This window comes from Halichoerus grypus, chromosome X, assembly GCF_964656455.1.
Source record: "Halichoerus grypus chromosome X, mHalGry1.hap1.1, whole genome shotgun sequence".
Lineage (NCBI taxonomy): Eukaryota > Metazoa > Chordata > Mammalia > Carnivora > Phocidae > Halichoerus > Halichoerus grypus.
The window spans coordinates 31,211,503-31,229,159 of record NC_135727.1 but is presented as its reverse complement, the minus strand read 5'-3'; the positions used below and the strand labels follow the sequence as shown (position 1 = coordinate 31,229,159).

At 47.8% G+C, this 17,657-nt stretch overlaps 2 protein-coding genes across 4 annotated transcripts in view; both read left to right on the top strand.

The window, feature by feature from the left end:
- IL13RA1 (interleukin 13 receptor subunit alpha 1) overlaps positions 1-13,372 on the top strand; it is a 78,549-nt gene extending 65,177 nt beyond the window's left edge. Inside the window, exons 11-12 of one of the 3 annotated variants that reach the window (XM_078065517.1) lie at positions 13,072-13,092; positions 13,243-13,372. In XM_078065517.1, coding sequence (XP_077921643.1) covers positions 13,072-13,092; positions 13,243-13,263 — 42 coding nt within the window. In that variant the 3' untranslated portion in view covers positions 13,264-13,372. Of the gene's footprint in view, positions 1-1,462; positions 1,625-2,191; positions 5,107-13,071; positions 13,093-13,242 lie in introns of those variants that run through there. The other 2 variants (XM_078065519.1, XM_078065516.1) reach the window with 2 other exon arrangements.
- A 149-nt stretch (positions 13,373-13,521) lies between these two features.
- On the top strand, positions 13,522-16,844 carry ZCCHC12 (zinc finger CCHC-type containing 12). The gene is made up of 4 exons (XM_036123641.2): positions 13,522-13,807; positions 14,089-14,191; positions 14,423-14,564; positions 14,994-16,844. Exon 4 carries the CDS (start codon positions 15,104-15,106, stop codon positions 16,310-16,312), a length of 1,209 nt encoding a protein of 402 aa, XP_035979534.1. The 5' UTR covers positions 13,522-13,807; positions 14,089-14,191; positions 14,423-14,564; positions 14,994-15,103; the 3' UTR covers positions 16,313-16,844.
- Positions 16,845-17,657: the final 813 nt, after the last annotated feature.

Sequence of the window (17,657 nt, the reverse complement as noted above, 5' to 3'; positions counted from 1 at the left end):
TCTGCGCACACTCTCTCTCTCTCAAATAAATAAATAAAATCTTAAAAAAAAGAAATACAGAACAACAACAACAAAAATAACCCCCCAAACTCTGTATTAGCCTGCCCTTTTTGGAAAAGAATACATATAAGAAGATAAAGAAATACCAATATTCTTGAAGTCCTGAAGTACCATGTTTCAGTTTCTTTCACTTTTTTTCCTTCCTAAGAATTGAGCCAGTTTTTAAAATCTCCACATACACTCATTTGAACTGGAACACAATGTCTTAAATATGCTAACACATTGGATCTGAACCAATGCGAGATATCAAAAATCTACTTGAATTTCAGATTCCTCATCAGTAAAATAGGGATGATAATAGTAGATACATCCTGGGCTTTTTTTGGAGACATAATGAGTTAACCCTTGCGAAGCTCTTTAAACCAGTGCCTGGCCCATCATAAGCACATAATACACATTAGTAGTATATTTCGGGGCTGACCTGTTCATAGAACATGTCAGGGGAAAGGCTATCAGGCTGATGGAATGAGGTTGCTTCAACACCATGCCATGGAAAAGACTGGCTATTCCAGCCGCACACAAAGGACCAACCCTGACACTAGAAACGCTAAGCGGAAAAAAAAGAAGCCGAGAATGTTGCATGTAAGTCAGCTCGTTTGGAGAGGTGCACACAGAGAGAAGCTTATTCTGTAGCTCATGTTCCTAAGGGATCTCCTCTTCCCCCGCTCCTGACAAGTAATCTGGTCTCCACCTCAATACCTCCAGCAACAGGGAGTTCTCTGTTGTTGGAGAGAGCCTGTTTCATTCTCTGATAGTCTGTTCTAATTTTTTTAGATCAGTCTTTACATTCTATGGTCAAAAATCATCTCCCTCGTATATCCATCTACCTGTGAATCCTTCTGCCCTGGGGAACCAAAGAGAACAAAAAAGTTTTCCACACTATTGGCAAACTTGGAACAAGGACTGTAGATGGTAGATCCTGAATTTGATAACCGTGCTGTAGTTACCTCTGAGAATGTCCTTGTCCTTGGAAATTACCCACTGAAATATGAAGAGAAGTGAAATGACATATACAATAGTTCTGCAAATGGTTCAGAAAAAAAGAACATTAATACATAAGTAGGGAGAGAGTCCCAAAATATTCACAATTGGTGGGATCTGGATAGATAGTCTAGGAGGATTCTTTGTAGTATTTTTTTTAAGGTTTTATTTATTTATTTATTTATTTAGAGCTCGAGCAGAGGGAGGGGCGGAGGGAGAGAGAGAGAGACTCTCCAGTAGACTCAGTGCTGAGCACAGAGCCCCACGCGGGCCTTGATCCCACAACCCTGACATCACGACCTGAGCCAAAATCGAGAGTTGGAGGCTTAACCGACTGAGCCACCCAGACGCCCCTTTTTGTAGTATTCTTATACCTATTCTTTTTTTTTTTTTTTAAGATTTTTATTTATTTATTTGACAGAGAGAAACACAGCGAGAGAGGGAACACAAGCAGGGGGAGTGGGAGAGGGAGAAGCAGGCTTCCCGCGGAGCAGGGAGCCCGATGTGGGGCTCGATCCCAGGACCCCGGGCTCATGACCTGAGCCGAAGGCAGACGCTTAAGGACTGAGCCACCCAGGTGCCCCTCTTGTACCTATTCTGTAATCTTGAAATTATCTCAAAAGAAAAAGTTAATAAAAAAATCCTCTCTCTTCCATATGACAGCTCTTCAAAGGTTTGAGAACAATTACCACATTTATGTGATTCTACTTTTCTCTCTCAGTCACTTGTTCGTTCATTCATTATTTCATCCTTCGACAAATATGGATTAAGCATCTGCTTTGGGCCAGGCCCAGAGCTGGGCACCATGAGTCCAGCAGAGAAGGTAGTCAGTTCCATCTACTGTCATGGAACTTGGGGGCACTTAGGGAAGACCCAAGGTAATCAACAAGTAGTTCTATTCTTTCTACCTGTGATAGAATTACAAAGGAAGTGTGGAGGTGGTGGTATGGGAGAGCCTACCAGAAGGTTCTGAACCTAGCCAATGGCCCCAGCATTTAAGGTTGTAGGGATGCAAAGGGCAGTAAGCCAGAGAGATTAGCGCTCCTTTATGAAAAATATGTTGGCTGAGGGGAAGGATTTGTGGGCCCAGGTGAGCAGCTTCGGACAAGCATCTGACAAGCCGTTCCATCTGCTCCCTTAAATGTCACAGAGCACTGAAAAGAGATTACTTGGATTTGAATGACAGCTGCCGTGTCCCAGAGACGTAGCTATGAAAGGAAGAGAAAAGCCTCGGCGCCTTGGTGCAGGTTGGAACCCAGCAACAGGAGGGGTCTTTAGCCGGCTCGTCACAACACTGGGGACCACCTCAGGAAGCAGAGCCCCAGCGGCTCGTGTGCCCCCCCCCCCGGTCCCTGCTCTCGCCCCAGTCGATCACAGCCAGGCCTGATGGCACAGCTATGGCGGCTGGGCCCCTTGCCGCACACCATTGAGTTTCTGTGGTATGATTTGCCTTACAGCTTCGATGAGAAAACTCAAGCTTTAGAGCCATTAATATGTATTTTTTTTCCCCCAAGAAAAATAGTCATGCAACCTGGGGGTAGATTGGAAGCTGAAGCTGAAGATGTGCATGCAAAGCCTAGTGCCAAGAACGGTAATAAGCTCTGGATGAATGGCAGCCATTGCCCTTTTCATGGCCGGTCCCAAGTGGGCTGGGCGAGGTGAAACGTGGTAGCATGAGCACACTGGGTATTGATACCTCCGGGGCACCTCCCTGTCAAGGGACAGGGGACGGGGCTCCAAGGAGAAGGGTGCAGAAACTTACTTCTGCCTCTCTCCTACTTTTGCTTATCGCGAGCACCTAGTCTTCCAAATAGTACTCATAATCTAGTACATATATTCTTCATTCATTCAACAAGTGTTTATTGAGAACTTTCTGTGTGCCAGACACTGTCCCAGGTGCCAGGGACACACAAGTAAAGAAAGCAAGCAAACACATAACCTCGTCTTTCTGTATACCACGAGTTTTCACAGCGCTTTATTTTTTTTTAATTTGAGAGAGAGAGAGAGAGAGAGCACGAGCAGGGGGAGGGGTGGAGGCAGAGGGAGAAGCAGACTCCCTGCTGAGCGGGGAGCCCGATGCGGGGCTCGATCCCGGGACCTGGGGATCACGACCTGAGCCGAAGGCAGACGCTTCACCGACTGAGCCACCCAGGCGCCCCTCACAGTGCTTTTATAGCATGATCTTATGTGGTCCTCACCACAGTCTGATGAAGGAGCTCCCATTGTTACTACATCCGCCCTTTAGATGAGGAAACTGACACACCCAGAGACTGATGAATTGTTCCAAGAGCGGCAGAGCTGCCATTCGAACCCAGGACTCCAGGCTGTGGTCCAGTGTTCCCCTTGATCACACACACCGGAATGGCCAGCAGCCTCACCGGCTGCTCACCCGCCAGCCTCCCTCCACCAGGGGGACAGCCAGGGCTGTCCGGCCTGCCTTCCACCTCTGCACAACACCCTCCTCCCTCTCTTGCTCTAGATCGGTCTGTGAGACAGACACATAGCATACGATTTCACTTCTGGCGGATCTAAAACACAAGACCAACCAATCAACCAACAAAAAGACCAAACAGACTCTTAAAACACAGAGAACAAACTGGTGGCTGCCAGAGGGGAGGGCGGGGGGCAATTGATGAAGGGAATTAAGTCATGCAAACTTCCGGTTATAAAATAAATAAGTCACAGAGATGAGAAGTACAGCACAGGGAATTTAGTCGACAATATTATAATAACATGTGTGTGGTAACCGATAGAGACTCCTCTTGTGGCGAGCACTGAGTAATGTGTGGAATTGTCAACTCACTACGTTGTACACCTGAAACTAATACAACACTGCATGTCAACTATACTTCAAGAATAAAAGAAAATCTAAGCCACTTAAAATTTTTAAAAACACAAATGTTAAAGGGATCTGAAAAAATAAATAAAAATGTAGGGGCGCCCGGCTGGCTCAGTCGGTAGAGTGTGCAACTCTTGATCTCCAGGTTGTGAGTTCGAACCCCATGTTGGGTGTGGAACCTAGTTAAAAAGATAAATACATAAAAATGAAAAAATGATAAAACAACTTTATCGTGATACTGTGCACACTCATACAATTCATCCTTTTAAGGTATACAATTCAGTGGTTTTTAAAATATATTCAGAGCTGTACAATCATTATCACGATTGATTTTTACAACTTTTCTGTCACCTTGAAATGAAACCCCGTACCCATTAGCAGTCGCCCCCTTTTCTCTCCTCCCCCCAGCCCCTGGCAACCATTAGCCTACTTTCCATCGCTTTGGATTTGGCTCTTCTGAACGTTTTTTTAAAAGATTTTATTTATTTATTTGACAGAGCAAGAGAGCAAGCACAAGCAGGGGGAATGGCAGGCAGGGGAGAACCAGGCTCCCCACTGAGCAGGGAGCCCGACGTGAGGCTCAATCCCAAGACCCCAGGATCATGAGCTGAGCCGAAGGCAGCTGCCTAATCAACTGAGCCACCCAGGTGCCCCTCTTCTGAACATTTCATATAAATGGAACCATACAATCCGTGGCCTTTGGCAACTGGCTCCTTTCACTTAGCATCACATCTCCAAGGTTCATGGGTGTGGTAGTGTGGATCAGTACTTCATTCCTTCTATTCGTCCATCAGTTGATGGACATTCGGGTTGTTTCCACCTTTTGGCTATTACTTTTAATGCTGCTATGAACATTCGTGTACAAGTTTTGATGAGGATAGATGTTTTCAATTCCCTTGGGTATTCACCTAGGTGTGAAATTGTTGCATGGTATGGTAATTCTGTATTTAACCTTTTGAGGAAATTCCAGAAATTGCCAAAGTGGCTGTATCATTTTACATTCCCGCCAGCAATATTTGAGGATTCCAATTTGTCCATAGCCTTGCCAACACTTGTTACTGTCTGTCTTCTTTATTGTAGACATCTTAGTAGGTATAAAGTGGTCTCTCATTATGGGTTCCATTTGCATTTCTCTGATGGCTAATGATGTTGAGCATCTTTTCATGTGCTTATTGGCCATTTCTGTATCTTCCCTGGAAAAATACCTATTCAGATCCTTTGCCCAATTTTTTTAAAGATTGTATTTATTTATTTGACAGAGAGAGACACAGCGAGAGAGGCAACACAAGCAGGGGCAGTGGGAGAGGGAGAAGCAGGTTTCCCATGGAGCAGGGAGCCCAATGCGGGGCTCGATCCCAGGACCCTGGGATCATGACCTGAGCCGAAGGCAGACGCTTAATGACTGAGCCACCCAGGCACCCCTCCTTTGCCCGTTTTTAATTGGATTATTTGTCTTTTTTTAAAAAAAAGATTTTATTTATTTATTTGAGGGAGAGAGAACACGACTGGGGGGAGGGGCAGAGGAAGAGGGAAAAGCAGACTTCCCGCTGAGCAGGGAGCCTGATGTGGGTCTCCATCCCAGGACCCTGGAATCATGACCTGAGCCGAAGGCAGACCCCTAACCGACTGAGCCACCCAGGTGCCCAGATTATTTGTCGTTTTATTATTGAGTTATAGAAGTACTTTATATAGTCTAGGTACAAGTCCCTTATCAGATACACGATTTGCATATATTTTCTCTCATTCTGTGGATTGTTTTTTCCCTTTCCCAACAGTGTCCTTTGATGCACAAAAGTTTTACACTTTGATGAAGTCTATTTATCTGTGTTTTCTTTTGTTGCCCGTGCTTTGGTGTCATAGAAGGCTCTGCCTAACTCAAGGTCACAAATATAAACTTCTACCATGATTTCTTCTAAGAGTTTTATAATTTTAGCTCTTATATTTATTTTTTTTTTTTTTAAAGATTTTATTTATTTATTTGAGAGAGAGAGAATGAGAGACAGATAGCAAGAGAGGGAAGAGGGTCAGAGGGAGAAGCAGACCCCCCGCTGAGCAGGGAGCCCGATGCGGGACTCGATCCCGGGACTCCAGGATCATGACCTGAGCCGAAGGCAGTCGCTTAACCAACTGAGCCACCCAGGCGCCCCTAATTTTAGCTCTTATATTTAAATCTATGACCTATTTTGTATTAATTTGTATATGTGGTGTGAGGTGGGGGTCCAACTTCATTATTTTGTATGTGGATATATAACTATCCCTGTGTCATTTCTTGCACAGACTATTTTTCCCCACTGAACTGGCACCCTTGTCGAAAATCAATTGACCATAAATGTATGGATTTGTTTTTGGACGCTCAATTCTATTCTATTCTGATCTGTATATCTATTCTCTTGCAAGTACCACACAGTCTTGATTCTGTAGCTTTTTATAAGTTTTGAAATTGTGAAGTGTGAATCTTCAAGCTTTGCTCTTCTTTCTCAAGATTGTTTTGGCTATTCTGGGTCCCCTGCATTTCCACATGAACTTTACCATCAGCTTGTCAAGTTCTACCAAGAAGCCAACTGGGATTATGATAGGGATCACATTGAATTTGTAGGTCAATCTGTAGATCATGATTTTAACAATACTAAGTCTTCCAATTCATGAATATGAAATATCTTTCCATTTATTCAGATCTTTAATTTCTTTTTTAAAAAATTTTAAGTAGGCTCCATGCCCAATGTGGGGCTCAAACTCTTGCAACCCTGAGATCAAGAGTCACATGCCCTACTGACTGAGCCAGCCAGGCACCCCTAGATCTTTAATTATTTTCAGCAATGATTTGTGGTTCCTATGGTAGGAGTCTCACACTTTTAAAATTTATTCATAAATATTTTATTTTTGATGTTACTGTAAATTGAATTGTTTTCCTAATTTCATTTTTGGGTTGTTCATTGCTAGTGTATAGAAATACAATTGAGTTTTGTATAGTAATCTTGTATCTTACAATCATGCTGAACTAATCTATTTGTTCTAGTAGTTTTTCAGTGGTTTCCTTAGGCTTTTCTATGTACAAAATCATATCATCTACAAATAGAGATCATTTTACTTCTTTCCAATCTGGATGTTGTGTATTTCTTTTTCTGACCTAATTTCCCTGGCTAGAACCCCCATCTTTTCAGGGTTCCTGGACCCAATTCCACCATGGAGAGGTGATTCCCCTGGCCAACACCAAGCAAGTCTCAAACACCACCAGGGGGTCTGAGAATTCAGCGTAATTCTGACCCTGTCTACCCAGAGGTGGCATCAGATTCCACAGGTTAAAGGTTCAGTCCTACAAGAGGGTCCCCCACCCCCACCTTAGACGCCAGTCTCAAGCCCAGGCTGTTCGCTGTGCTTCTGTCTGCCTATGGATTGGAGGTTCCAATGACCTCCTCCTTCGGTTTGATTAACTTGCTAGAGTGGCTCATAGAACTCCGGGAAACACATGTTTACCAGTTTATGAAAGAATATGATAAAGGATACGAATCAACAGCCAGATGAAGAGATATATAGGGTGAGGTCCCGAACAAAGGAGCTTTTGTCCTCGCGGAGCTTGGGGCCTGGTTCTGTGGCATGTGGAAGCCTTCTGGTTTCCCAAGCATGGAAGCTCTTCAAAAAGCTGTCCTTTTTGGGTTTTATGCAGGCTTCATTACACAGTCTTGATTGACTAAGCCATTGGCCATTGGCTGATTCAACCTGCAGCCCCTCCCCCTTCTCCAGAGTGGGTGGGACTGAAAGTTCCAACACTTTATTTTTTTTTTTATTTTGTTTATTTATTTGAGAGAGAGAGCATGAGAAGGGGGGAGGGTCCGAGGGAGAAGCAGACTCTCCGCTGAGCAGGGAGCCTGATGCGGGACTCGATCCTAGGACTGCAGGATCATGACCTGAGCTAAAGGCAGCCACTTAACCAAATGAGCCACCCAGGCGCCCAGGCCCAGTTCCAACACTTTAATCACTTGGTTGGTCCTCCTGGCAACCAGCCCCTACCCTTGTGTGGGGTCCAAAAGTCAACCTTCATTAATAACAAGACATCCACTTCACCTTTATGCCTCTGAAGCATTTACAGGAACTGGGGATGAAGAATCAATATATCTGAGGAATATATTTTGGTCATCTGAATGACAAAATATATATTTCTTATAAATCATTAGATCATATCCCAGTACAATGTTTAATAGAATTGTCAAGAGAGGACATTGAATTATGGAGTTTTTTTTTTTTTTTTTTGCTTTCTAGTTCATTAATTTCTGTTCTTTATAATTTCATGTTTTCTTACTTTTGTTGGGATTATCTTGTTTGCTTTTTTAAGTCTTTTTTTTTTTAAGATTTTATTTATTTATTTGACAGAGAGAGACACAGTGAGAGAGGCAACACAAGCAGGGGGAGTGGGAGAGGGAGAAGCAGGCTTTCCATGGAGCAGGGAGCCCGATGTGGGGCTCGATCCCAGGACCCTGGGATCATGACCTGAGCCGAAGGCAGACGCTTAATGACTGAGCCACCCAGGCGCCCCATGCGTCTTTAAGTCTTGCAGTGGATACTTAACTCATCAGCTTTTGGCCTTTCATCATTGCTAAGAGATACTTTTTCCCTCTAAGCGTTGCTTTAGCTGCATCCCACAAGTTTTGATGTAGTTTCATTATTGTTCAACTACAAATGTTTTGTAACTCCATTATCATTCTTCTTTGACCCATCAGTTATTTCAGAATGTGTATCTTAATTTCCAAACATACAGAGATTTTCCAGTTATCTTTTATAGTTATCAGTTTGTAACTTATTTGCATTATGATCAGATTCCAATTTTTTGAAATGTGTTGAGACTTGCTTTTTGGCTTAGTACATGGTCACATTTTATAAAGGTTCTGTATGTGTCTTCTGTAGTTACTGATTGCAGTGTCCTATACATTGGCTATAAGCTCAGATTATTAATTATGTTGTTCAAAAATTCTATATCCTTAGAGACATGTTTTTTGTCTCTTTGATGAACTACTGAGAGAGGTGGGGAAAGACCTCCCACTCTGATTGTATATTTGTCTATTTCTCCTTCTAGTAAGTTAATTTTTCCTTTATATATTTTGAGGTTTTGTTATAAATGCATAATCATTCCTGGTGAATTGAATCTTTTATCATTATGAAATGAACTTCTATATCTCTAATAATGCTTTTTGCTTTTTAATTGTATTTTGTCTGATACGAATATCACTATACACATTTTCTATCAGTTACATAATTATTTGTATGATTTATCTCTCTCCACCTTTTTATTGTCAACCTATCTGTATCCTTATATTTTGGATTTCTCTCCCCAAGTGCTGGAGAGGGGAGGGGCGGAGGGAGAGGGGGAGAGAAACGGAAGCAGACTCTGCACAGAGCGCCGAGCAGGATGCAGGCTCGATCTCAGGAACCTGAGATCACCACCTGAGCCAAAACCAAGAGTCAGACGCTTAACTGACTAAGCCACTCAGGTGACCCCCCCTCTTTTTTTAAAAGTCTTATTTATTTTAGAGAGGGAGAGAGAGGAGAGCTTGTGTGAGCAGGGGCAGAGGGAGAGGGAGAGAGAATATCTAGCAGACTCCCCGCTGAGCGTGGAGCCTGACATGGGGCTCGATCTCACGACCCCAAGATCATGACCTGAGCTGAAACCAAGAGCTGGAGGCTTAACCAACTGAGTCCCCCAGGCGCCCTGGATTTGTCTCTCCTAAACAGCATATGGATGTATTTAATAATCCTATTTGACAATACTTGAGCATTTAGCTCATAAACATTTAATAAAATTATCGATAGATTGGGGTTTCAAGCTACCCCTTTTTTCCCCAAGCTACCATTTTATTTTGTGCTTGTATTGGTTCTGCCTATGCTTCTTTTGCCTCTTCTTTCTTGACTTAAAAAGAATTGAGAATTTTTAAAATTTTAAATTATTTTCCTGTCTCCTGGTTTGAAGATTTACATTGTGTTGCTCTTATTTTAATAATTACATCCTATTACTTCCTACATACATAATTACCTTTGATAAAAGTCTAGATTTAGTAAGTACCTAAATCGCTTCCAATATGAAATGAGGTTCTTAGAAAACTTGAGCTCCACTTATGTCGCTCCTGATGTCTCTTCATATTGTAAAGTACTTTAAGTTTATTTTTTTAAAAAAACAGAACGGACGTTTTTATGATTCCTTCTTCCATCAATGTTCACTTGTATTGCCCACGTACTATTACTTTCCTTGCTCTTCATTCCGTCCTGCATCTCACTCTTCTAAGATAATTTTCCTCCTGAAGTACATCCTTTAGAATTTCCATTAGTGCAGTCTGCCAGTGACAAACTCTCTTAGTTTTTGTTTGTCTAAAAATAGCTTTTTATCACCATCTCATGGAATATTTTCATGAGAGATGCCACCCACGGGGTCCCAGCTTAGTCTGGGGAGGGTCTTTCGTAAACCTCGCCACTCGGCTCTGACTTCCCATGAGCCAGAGTTCCGGTGTGAAGTGTCTGCAAGCCCTTAGCTACTTCGGTGGGAGAACAATGTCTCAACAGGACTGCTGGAGATGGTGAAGGGACATAATGGATGGAAAATTCCTGACAAAGAGGAGCGAGGCAACCAAAGGTAGCTATTACTGATTCGACTGAAAGTTTTAGCTCGTAATCGTCAGGTTTTTTAAAGTTTATGTTTTGCAATTGGAAAACAAAATGTGGCCTCCTTAGAGCCACCAGAGCCTGAATCGTTGTGACTGGAAGTGTCCCTGGACACCCCAAAACAGGAAGCCAGAGATAAGGGATGCTCAGTAACCGACTGGAGCTGGCTTAGCAAATGCTCCTCCCAGCCCCATGTGGAAAGACCCTCTCTTTGTTCTAATGACCCAACCTGGACACCTGAAACACCCTCTGTTTCCTTTCAACATTTCTGCCAGAGCTCTGAGGTCTCATCTTTGTCTTCTTGGATGCCACCCACCAGGTCCAGCCGCAGATGACCTGACGTGGTGATGAAACCATTCAAATTCAGAAAAAGAATCTGCTTAGAGGCCAGAGTCAGATGTCCTAGGGCTGGGGAGCCAAAGGAACAGTCTGAAGTTAACCCATAAGCCACTGCCAGCTCACCCCTGACTCGGCAAGGTGGCCAGCCTGCCTTCTCCCTACCTCTACCACCCTCCCCACCCTACACTGTTCCACCCACAAGGGACAGGCCACAATCCTGAGATGGAAGGGGCTTCACCTCCAAATTTGGATTGTATACTCCGAGGGATTCTAAGTAGTAGGGTTGGAAATAAGAAAGCAGGAAGGAGCAGGTGAAGTATCTCGACAGGCTAAAGAAGAATCCAACAGGAGCTGAAAGGCATCCAGTTGTTCACTTACTTCCAAGCATCACCGGTCAAGAACAACACAGCAACAACCTTGAACTTGGGTGGTCCACTTGGACAGTGCATGCCGCCACCACCCTGAGCCCCAAAAGTCCCACGGGGACCTCCTGGCTACACTGTACATTAGGGAAAAGAGATACGCTTTCCCAGAACCAGAAGTAAGGGAAAATAGGGCGTGATGGGCTGAATTGTGTCCCTCCAAAGTACGTGTGTGGGGGCCCTAGCCTCCAGTACCTCAGAATGTAACTGTATTTGGAGATGGGCCCTGAAAAGAAGTGATTAAGTCAAAATGAAGCTGTGAGAGTGGGTCCTAGTCGAATATGACTGGGGTCCTTATAAGAGGAAATTCGAGGGATGCCTGGGTGGCTCAGTCAGTTGAGCGTCCGACTCTTGGTTTCGGCTCCAGTCGTGATGTCAGGGTTGTGAGATCGAGCCCCGCGTCAGGCTCTGTGCTCAGTGCGGAGTCTGCTTGAGGTTCTCTCTCCCTCTCACTCACTCTCTCTTCCTCTCTCAAATAAATAAATAAATAAATAAAATCTTAGAAGGGGAAATTTGAACATCAGAGCAGGCACACAGAGCGTCGACCCTGTGGAGAGGCAGCAAGAATGTAACTCTCTGCAAGCCCAGGAGAGAGACCTCAGGAGAACCCAAACCCGTGGGCACCTCGACCTGGATGGCTAGCTTCCAGAACTATGAGACTATCCATGTCTGTGGTTTTAGCCACCCAATCTGTGGCACTTTGTTATGGCAGCCCTAGCAGGCTAGTACATGGAGCCCCTAGCTTCCGCCCCATTCATCTTTCATGGGGTGGCTCCTTCTCTGGGGCCAGGGATGCCAAATCCAGCAAAGGAGAGGTCCACTCAGGAGCTCACAGAAGGGCAACCTAGAACCCTGTCCTCGAGGTGAGAAACGAAGAACCGTATCACCGGCTGCAGTTCGGGGGTCTGGTCGAATGGTGTGTTATTCCTCACACTTCTCCCTGCAGTACAAAACGAAGGAGAAAGATATTAATGAAGAAAGATTGGAAGAGAGGGGTTTTTAACCATTACTGGACCACAGGCCCCTCTAAAAATCGACAAAGCTGTGGATTCAGCTGCCATAACAAATTACCACAAACTCAGCGGCTTAAAACAAGAAAAATGTACACTCTCATAGTTCTGGAGACCGGAAGTTCAACATCAGTTTCTTCAGGCGAACGCAAGGAGTGGGCAGGGCAGTGCTCCGAACCTTGCCTCTCCCAGTTTCTGGTCGTTGCCAGCATTCCTGGGCTTGTGGCCACACCACTCCACTCCCTGCCTCTGTCTTCATGTCACCTTCTCCTCTTCAGTGTGCGTCAGCTCTCCGTCTTCTCTCTCACGAGCGCATGTGATTGCATTTAGGGCCCACCCAGATACTCCAGGATAATCTCCCCACCTCAAGATCCTTAATCTAACCACCAGTGCAAAGACTCTTTAACTTTACAAGGTACCATTTATAGGTTCCAGGGATGAGGACTTGGTATATTTGGGTGGCCGTGATTTAGTTTCCTACAGACTCCAGAATCTTTGCATACAATTTCAGCAAGACCATGGACCCCCCCAGGTAGGGGCATGTGCCCCGGAGCTGCATTTCACCACAGATATGCTATGAACAGATACATTGAGGGCAGGTCCATTTACTCATTCACCATCCTCCCTGCATCTTCTCAGAATTAACTGCAGCGCTGGTTAAAAATATGAAGCGCAAAACCACGCCTAGCTCTAGTCCTAGGAAATGAGAATCCCCCCGATTCGGGGCCCAGGAGTCTGCCTATCTAACAAGCGCCCCAAAATGATTCTCATGCAGCCAGCCTGCACCCATCCTTCGGTGAGTACTGGTTAAGCGCCTGGATGCCTGAGGACCTTCACTGTTCAACGGACACACTACCACCTTCTTCACAGTAAAAGAATTGGGCGAGCGGGTTTGCACCCAGAAAGCGCTAATGCTCTTCTCTCCCTCCCCCCGCCCCATACAAAGGTGAACTACTTTTATCGTTGATTTGATTTCCATCCCGTGTTTAATGCACCCGGCCCCGAGGCGCGGAGTTGAGCCGAGGGCGAGAGAAGGCGAAGGGAAGAGTCGCGAACTCTTCCAGTCGAGGCAATGCAGCTGCGCTTGACGCCCGGCGGATCTGCTGCCCACCTCACGCCCCCCCCCCCCCCCGGCACCCCCCTGCCCGGCAACTCACCCCCACCGCCGCCTCCGCCTCCGCCCCCGCCCCCGCCCCCGCCTCCGCCTCCGCGGGCGTGCATTTGCATCCGGCTGGAGACCGCGCGGGAGCCCGCCCCCGAGCCCCGCTGATTGGCCGCGCCGGCCCTCTCGTCACGCTCTTTTGTCTCAGTGGGCAGAGGATAAAAGCCGCGGCGGCTGCCGTGGGAACCGCGCTGTCTGGACTCGGCTACCCCTCGCTGGGAGGCCGTGCGGAGCCGCTCCGCGGGCAGCTCCCGGTCGCTGGGCGGCCGAGGCCGTACCCGGCCCTTCTCCCCTGCAGGGCCGCGGAGACCGGAAGGCGGTGTCCACCGCGGGCAAGGCCCGAGCGCAGGTAAAGAAAGGGGGCGCGATCGGCGCGGCGCCGAGAGAGGAGGGGAAGCCCCACCAGTCCTGGGCGGCTCCCCGCTTGGGGAATCGAGGACTGCGAGGGTCAGGAGCACTCCCGTGGCCCGGCGGCGCTCAGGGAGGAGGTGGGGTGCCGCTGGGTGCTGCCTAATGGGTAGGATTTGCCTGGATTGAGAGAGGGGGGCGTTTTCGGGGTGGGGGCGGAGGGGGGAGGAACGCAAGCTGTCTGCCTTGAACCCCCTTTGCATCTCCTCATCTCTTCTGGAGAGGAGTGTGTGGCTGTGCGTGTCCCACTCCTATTCCCTGTCTCCGTGGCAGACCATCAGAGCCGAATCCGAACTTGAATTCTGCGCGGCCGATTGCAGAGCTGGTAGGCCGACGATTTCCCCGGGGGAAATGCCCTGGGGCGGGGGTCGCTTTGGTCCGTACTCAGAAGGTGGGAGAGGAATTTTCCGCCTGCAGACGGCGGAGGCGACGGAGGCGGCGGGCGGGGGGGGGGGGCGGGGGGGGCGGGGACGGGGAGGAGCGGAGAGGGAGGGAGCGGGATGAGGGATGAGGCTGCACCTGACCCTTCCCTTCCCTGCCCTCCGCGGCGGCGCAGTCTGGACGCCCCGAGGTCCCGGATCGGCGACCCCCGGTGGCCAGAGATCGGCCCGAGCCCAGAGACTAGCTTTCTCACGGAGGCCCCCGACTGCAGAAGCTGGAAGCGGAATAAAGGCGCGCGCGCCTGTTCCTGCGCTCCCGTAAGAATCTGAGAAATAACGGGGGAGGGGGAACTTTGAGAAGGGGGTGTGGTTGGGACCTGAGACCAGGAGGCTGATGACACTTTATTTATTCCTACAAATCTGTGACCACTGTGCTCTATTTTGAGAGCCCAATATCAGCTTCCATCCACTATTACACTTAGAAGCAACAGTTGCCCTCCCTCCTCCAGGGCGACCGGCGGGAGGGGATGCATGTGGCTGTAAAAATCACCCTGCTAACAACGGAGACACCGGCTGGCTCCGTGAGCTTGTAATTGCCAGTCTCCTGGAAGATATTTTTAGGGCAGTGGGCAGATAAAAACTGTACTGCAGGACATTCAGGAAGGGAGAGAATACCACTGCAGCCAGTTCCTTTATTAACCCTTCCCCGTTTTTTGTTTTTTGTTTTTTTCTTTTTCTTTTTTACAGTCCCTCCTGAGACAGGAGGAAGGCAGAGTCCCCCAGCGCGCCTGCAGATTAGGCATTTCCACAGAGCCGGAGCGTCTTGTTACACTCGGATCCCCCGATCGTCGTCAGTCATGGCTAGCATCATTGCGCGCATGGGTAATAGCCGGCGGCAGAACGTGCCGTTGCCGCCCTGGGCCCATTCTATGCTGAGGTCCCTGGGGAGAAGTCTCGGTCCTTTAATGGCCACCATGGCCGAGAGAAACATGAAGGTGTTCTCGGGGAGGGTGGTGCCGGCCCAGGGGGAAGAAACCTTTGAAAACTGGCTGATCCAAGTCAATGGGGCCCTACCCGATTGGAATATGTCTGAGGAGGAAAAGCTCAAGCGCTTGCTGAAAACCCTGCGAGGCCCCGCCAGGGAGGTCATGCTTTTGCTCCAGGCGGCCAACCCCAATCTAAGCGTGGCAGATTTCTTACGCGCCATGAAATTGGTGTTTGGAGAATCTGAGAGCAGTGTGTCCGCTCACGGTAAATTTTTTAACACCCTGCAGGCACAGGGGGAGAAAGCCTCCCTTTATGTGATCCGTTTAGAGGTGCAGCTCCAGAACGCTATTCAGGCAGGGATCATAGCTCAGAAAGATGCCAACCAGACTCGCCTGCACCAGCTGCTTTTAGGGGCCGAGCTGAACGGGGACCTGCGCTTTAGGCTGAAGCATCTTCTTAGGATGTATGCAAATGAGCAGGAGCGGCTCCCCAATTTCCTAGAGCTAATCAAGATGATAAGGGAGGAAGAGGATTGGGATGACACTTTTATTAAGCAGAAACGGCCCAAAAGATCTGAGTCCGTGGTGGAGAGGGCCACCAGCTCGGTGGCCTTCCAGGGCTCCCCCCCGATAGTGGTGGACAGTGCTGACTGCAACGTCATAGAGATAGACGATGCCCTTGATGACTCCGAGGAGGATGTGATCCTGGTGGAGTCTCCGGACCCTCCACTGCACTTCTCGGCTTCTCCTCTCCCCAGACGCAGGCCCAGACCTCGGGACCGAGTGCTAGTCATTGACTCCCCCAGCAGTTCCCGGGCTCAGTCTCCTTCCACCAGTGGGGGTTCAGGGTATAAGAATGATGGTTCTGGGAATCTGCGTAGAGCCAGGAAGCGAAAACACGCGATCCGCTGTTCATACTGCGGTGAGGAGGGCCACTCGAAGGAGACCTGTGACAATGAGAGCAACAGGGCCCAGGTGTTCGAGAATCTGATCATCACCCTGCAGGAGCTGACCCATACGGAGGAGGAGGGGCCGAGAGAGGCCCCTGGCGAACAAAGTGACCCTTCCGAGCCACAGTGAGGTGGTAGCCCCCAGCCTTAAGTGAACCCTTAACCCAAACTCAGAGTCCAGCAATGGGACGACTGGGGAGGGGCGCTTCTAATTGCATGAATCCACCAAGCAGCTTTCTTTGCGGAGCGGAGTAGAAAGGGTCTTGGATACCAGCTCAGTGGAGGGAGACAGCCTGACCTCTGCCCTTGCTTCCCCACTCCCTCTCTGCTGCCTAAGGGTCTGTTTTCTTTGTGTGCCCATTTCTTTGATGGCTTTATTCTCTTTGTGAAAGTGGCATAATTCATTGTTAAACCTCCAAACAATAAAGAAAAGTACAAAAAAGTCAAGTACCAGTTACCCCAAACTCTCCGCCCTGATCTAACCATTGTCAACCCTTTGACGAATGTCCTTCTAGATATTTCCCTCTACCTACGTACCCAGATAGATATATGTATAGATAAAAGTGATCAAATATAAGTGCTGTTCTATAGTCTGTATTTTTTCACCAAACAATGTATGTCGTGGGCTTCTTTCTATGTCAATAAATATTTATCAGCATCTATTTTAATGTCTCTGTGTTATTATTTTAGGAAAAGGTAAAGAAAAAGGAACAAGAGAAATATAGTAAAAAGCTATAAAGGGGTGGGGTTCTGATCAACCTCAATTTGCAGATGTGGTAAAGGGATGAAGAAATGGGCTGAAATAGTCCCCAGAGGGAGATGGACAGAGCCCCTTGCCACAACTGGCCTGTCCCACAGGTCATACAGCCAGATTATGGCGCCCACTTGTTGACTGCCCCAATGCTTTCTTCTTCTCTACTGTATCCAAAGGAGTCTGATGGAGGAGTCTGGCGCTGAGGTCATAGCCCCCAAATGGGGGGTTCCAGGGACACCGTTCCTGGTCACTTCGGGGAGGAGCGCTCTTCCTCCTCCAGATGGATTCCTTGGATTGCTGTTGCTACTGCTGCTTGTGGACATCCTGGGGCCCGACGCCACCGCTCCTCACCCCCCAGTCAAGGGAAGGAGAGAGCATCTCCTCCTGGGAGCCCAGCCCAGGAGGCTCAGCTCCTGATAGAGCCAGAGTCTCCCCCCATAAGCCCTGAAGGGATCTGTTGGAGGACACAGGCGCCCGGAGGACTCCAAGCCAACCCCTCCCCACCCCAAGAATTGAGACTAGCTGCCATCTAGTTGCCCGGCAGCACCTCAAGTACTGGCGATCAGAAAGCCGGGAAGCCCCACCCCGCATTTCAGTCGATTGGAGGGCACTCACGGGGGATGGAGGGAAAGAAAAGGTGGACCTTCCTGGAACCTGCCCTGTCTCATCTCTGGATCTCATTTTGGAGGGTGATAAAAGAGGACGCGTGTGGCCCCAGCCC

What these genes read in the sequence shown, in the direction of transcription:
- ZCCHC12 (XM_036123641.2), top strand. Translation starts at nt 15,104, where the DNA reads ATGGCTAGCATCATTGCGCGCATGGGTAATAGCCGGCGGCAGAACGTG.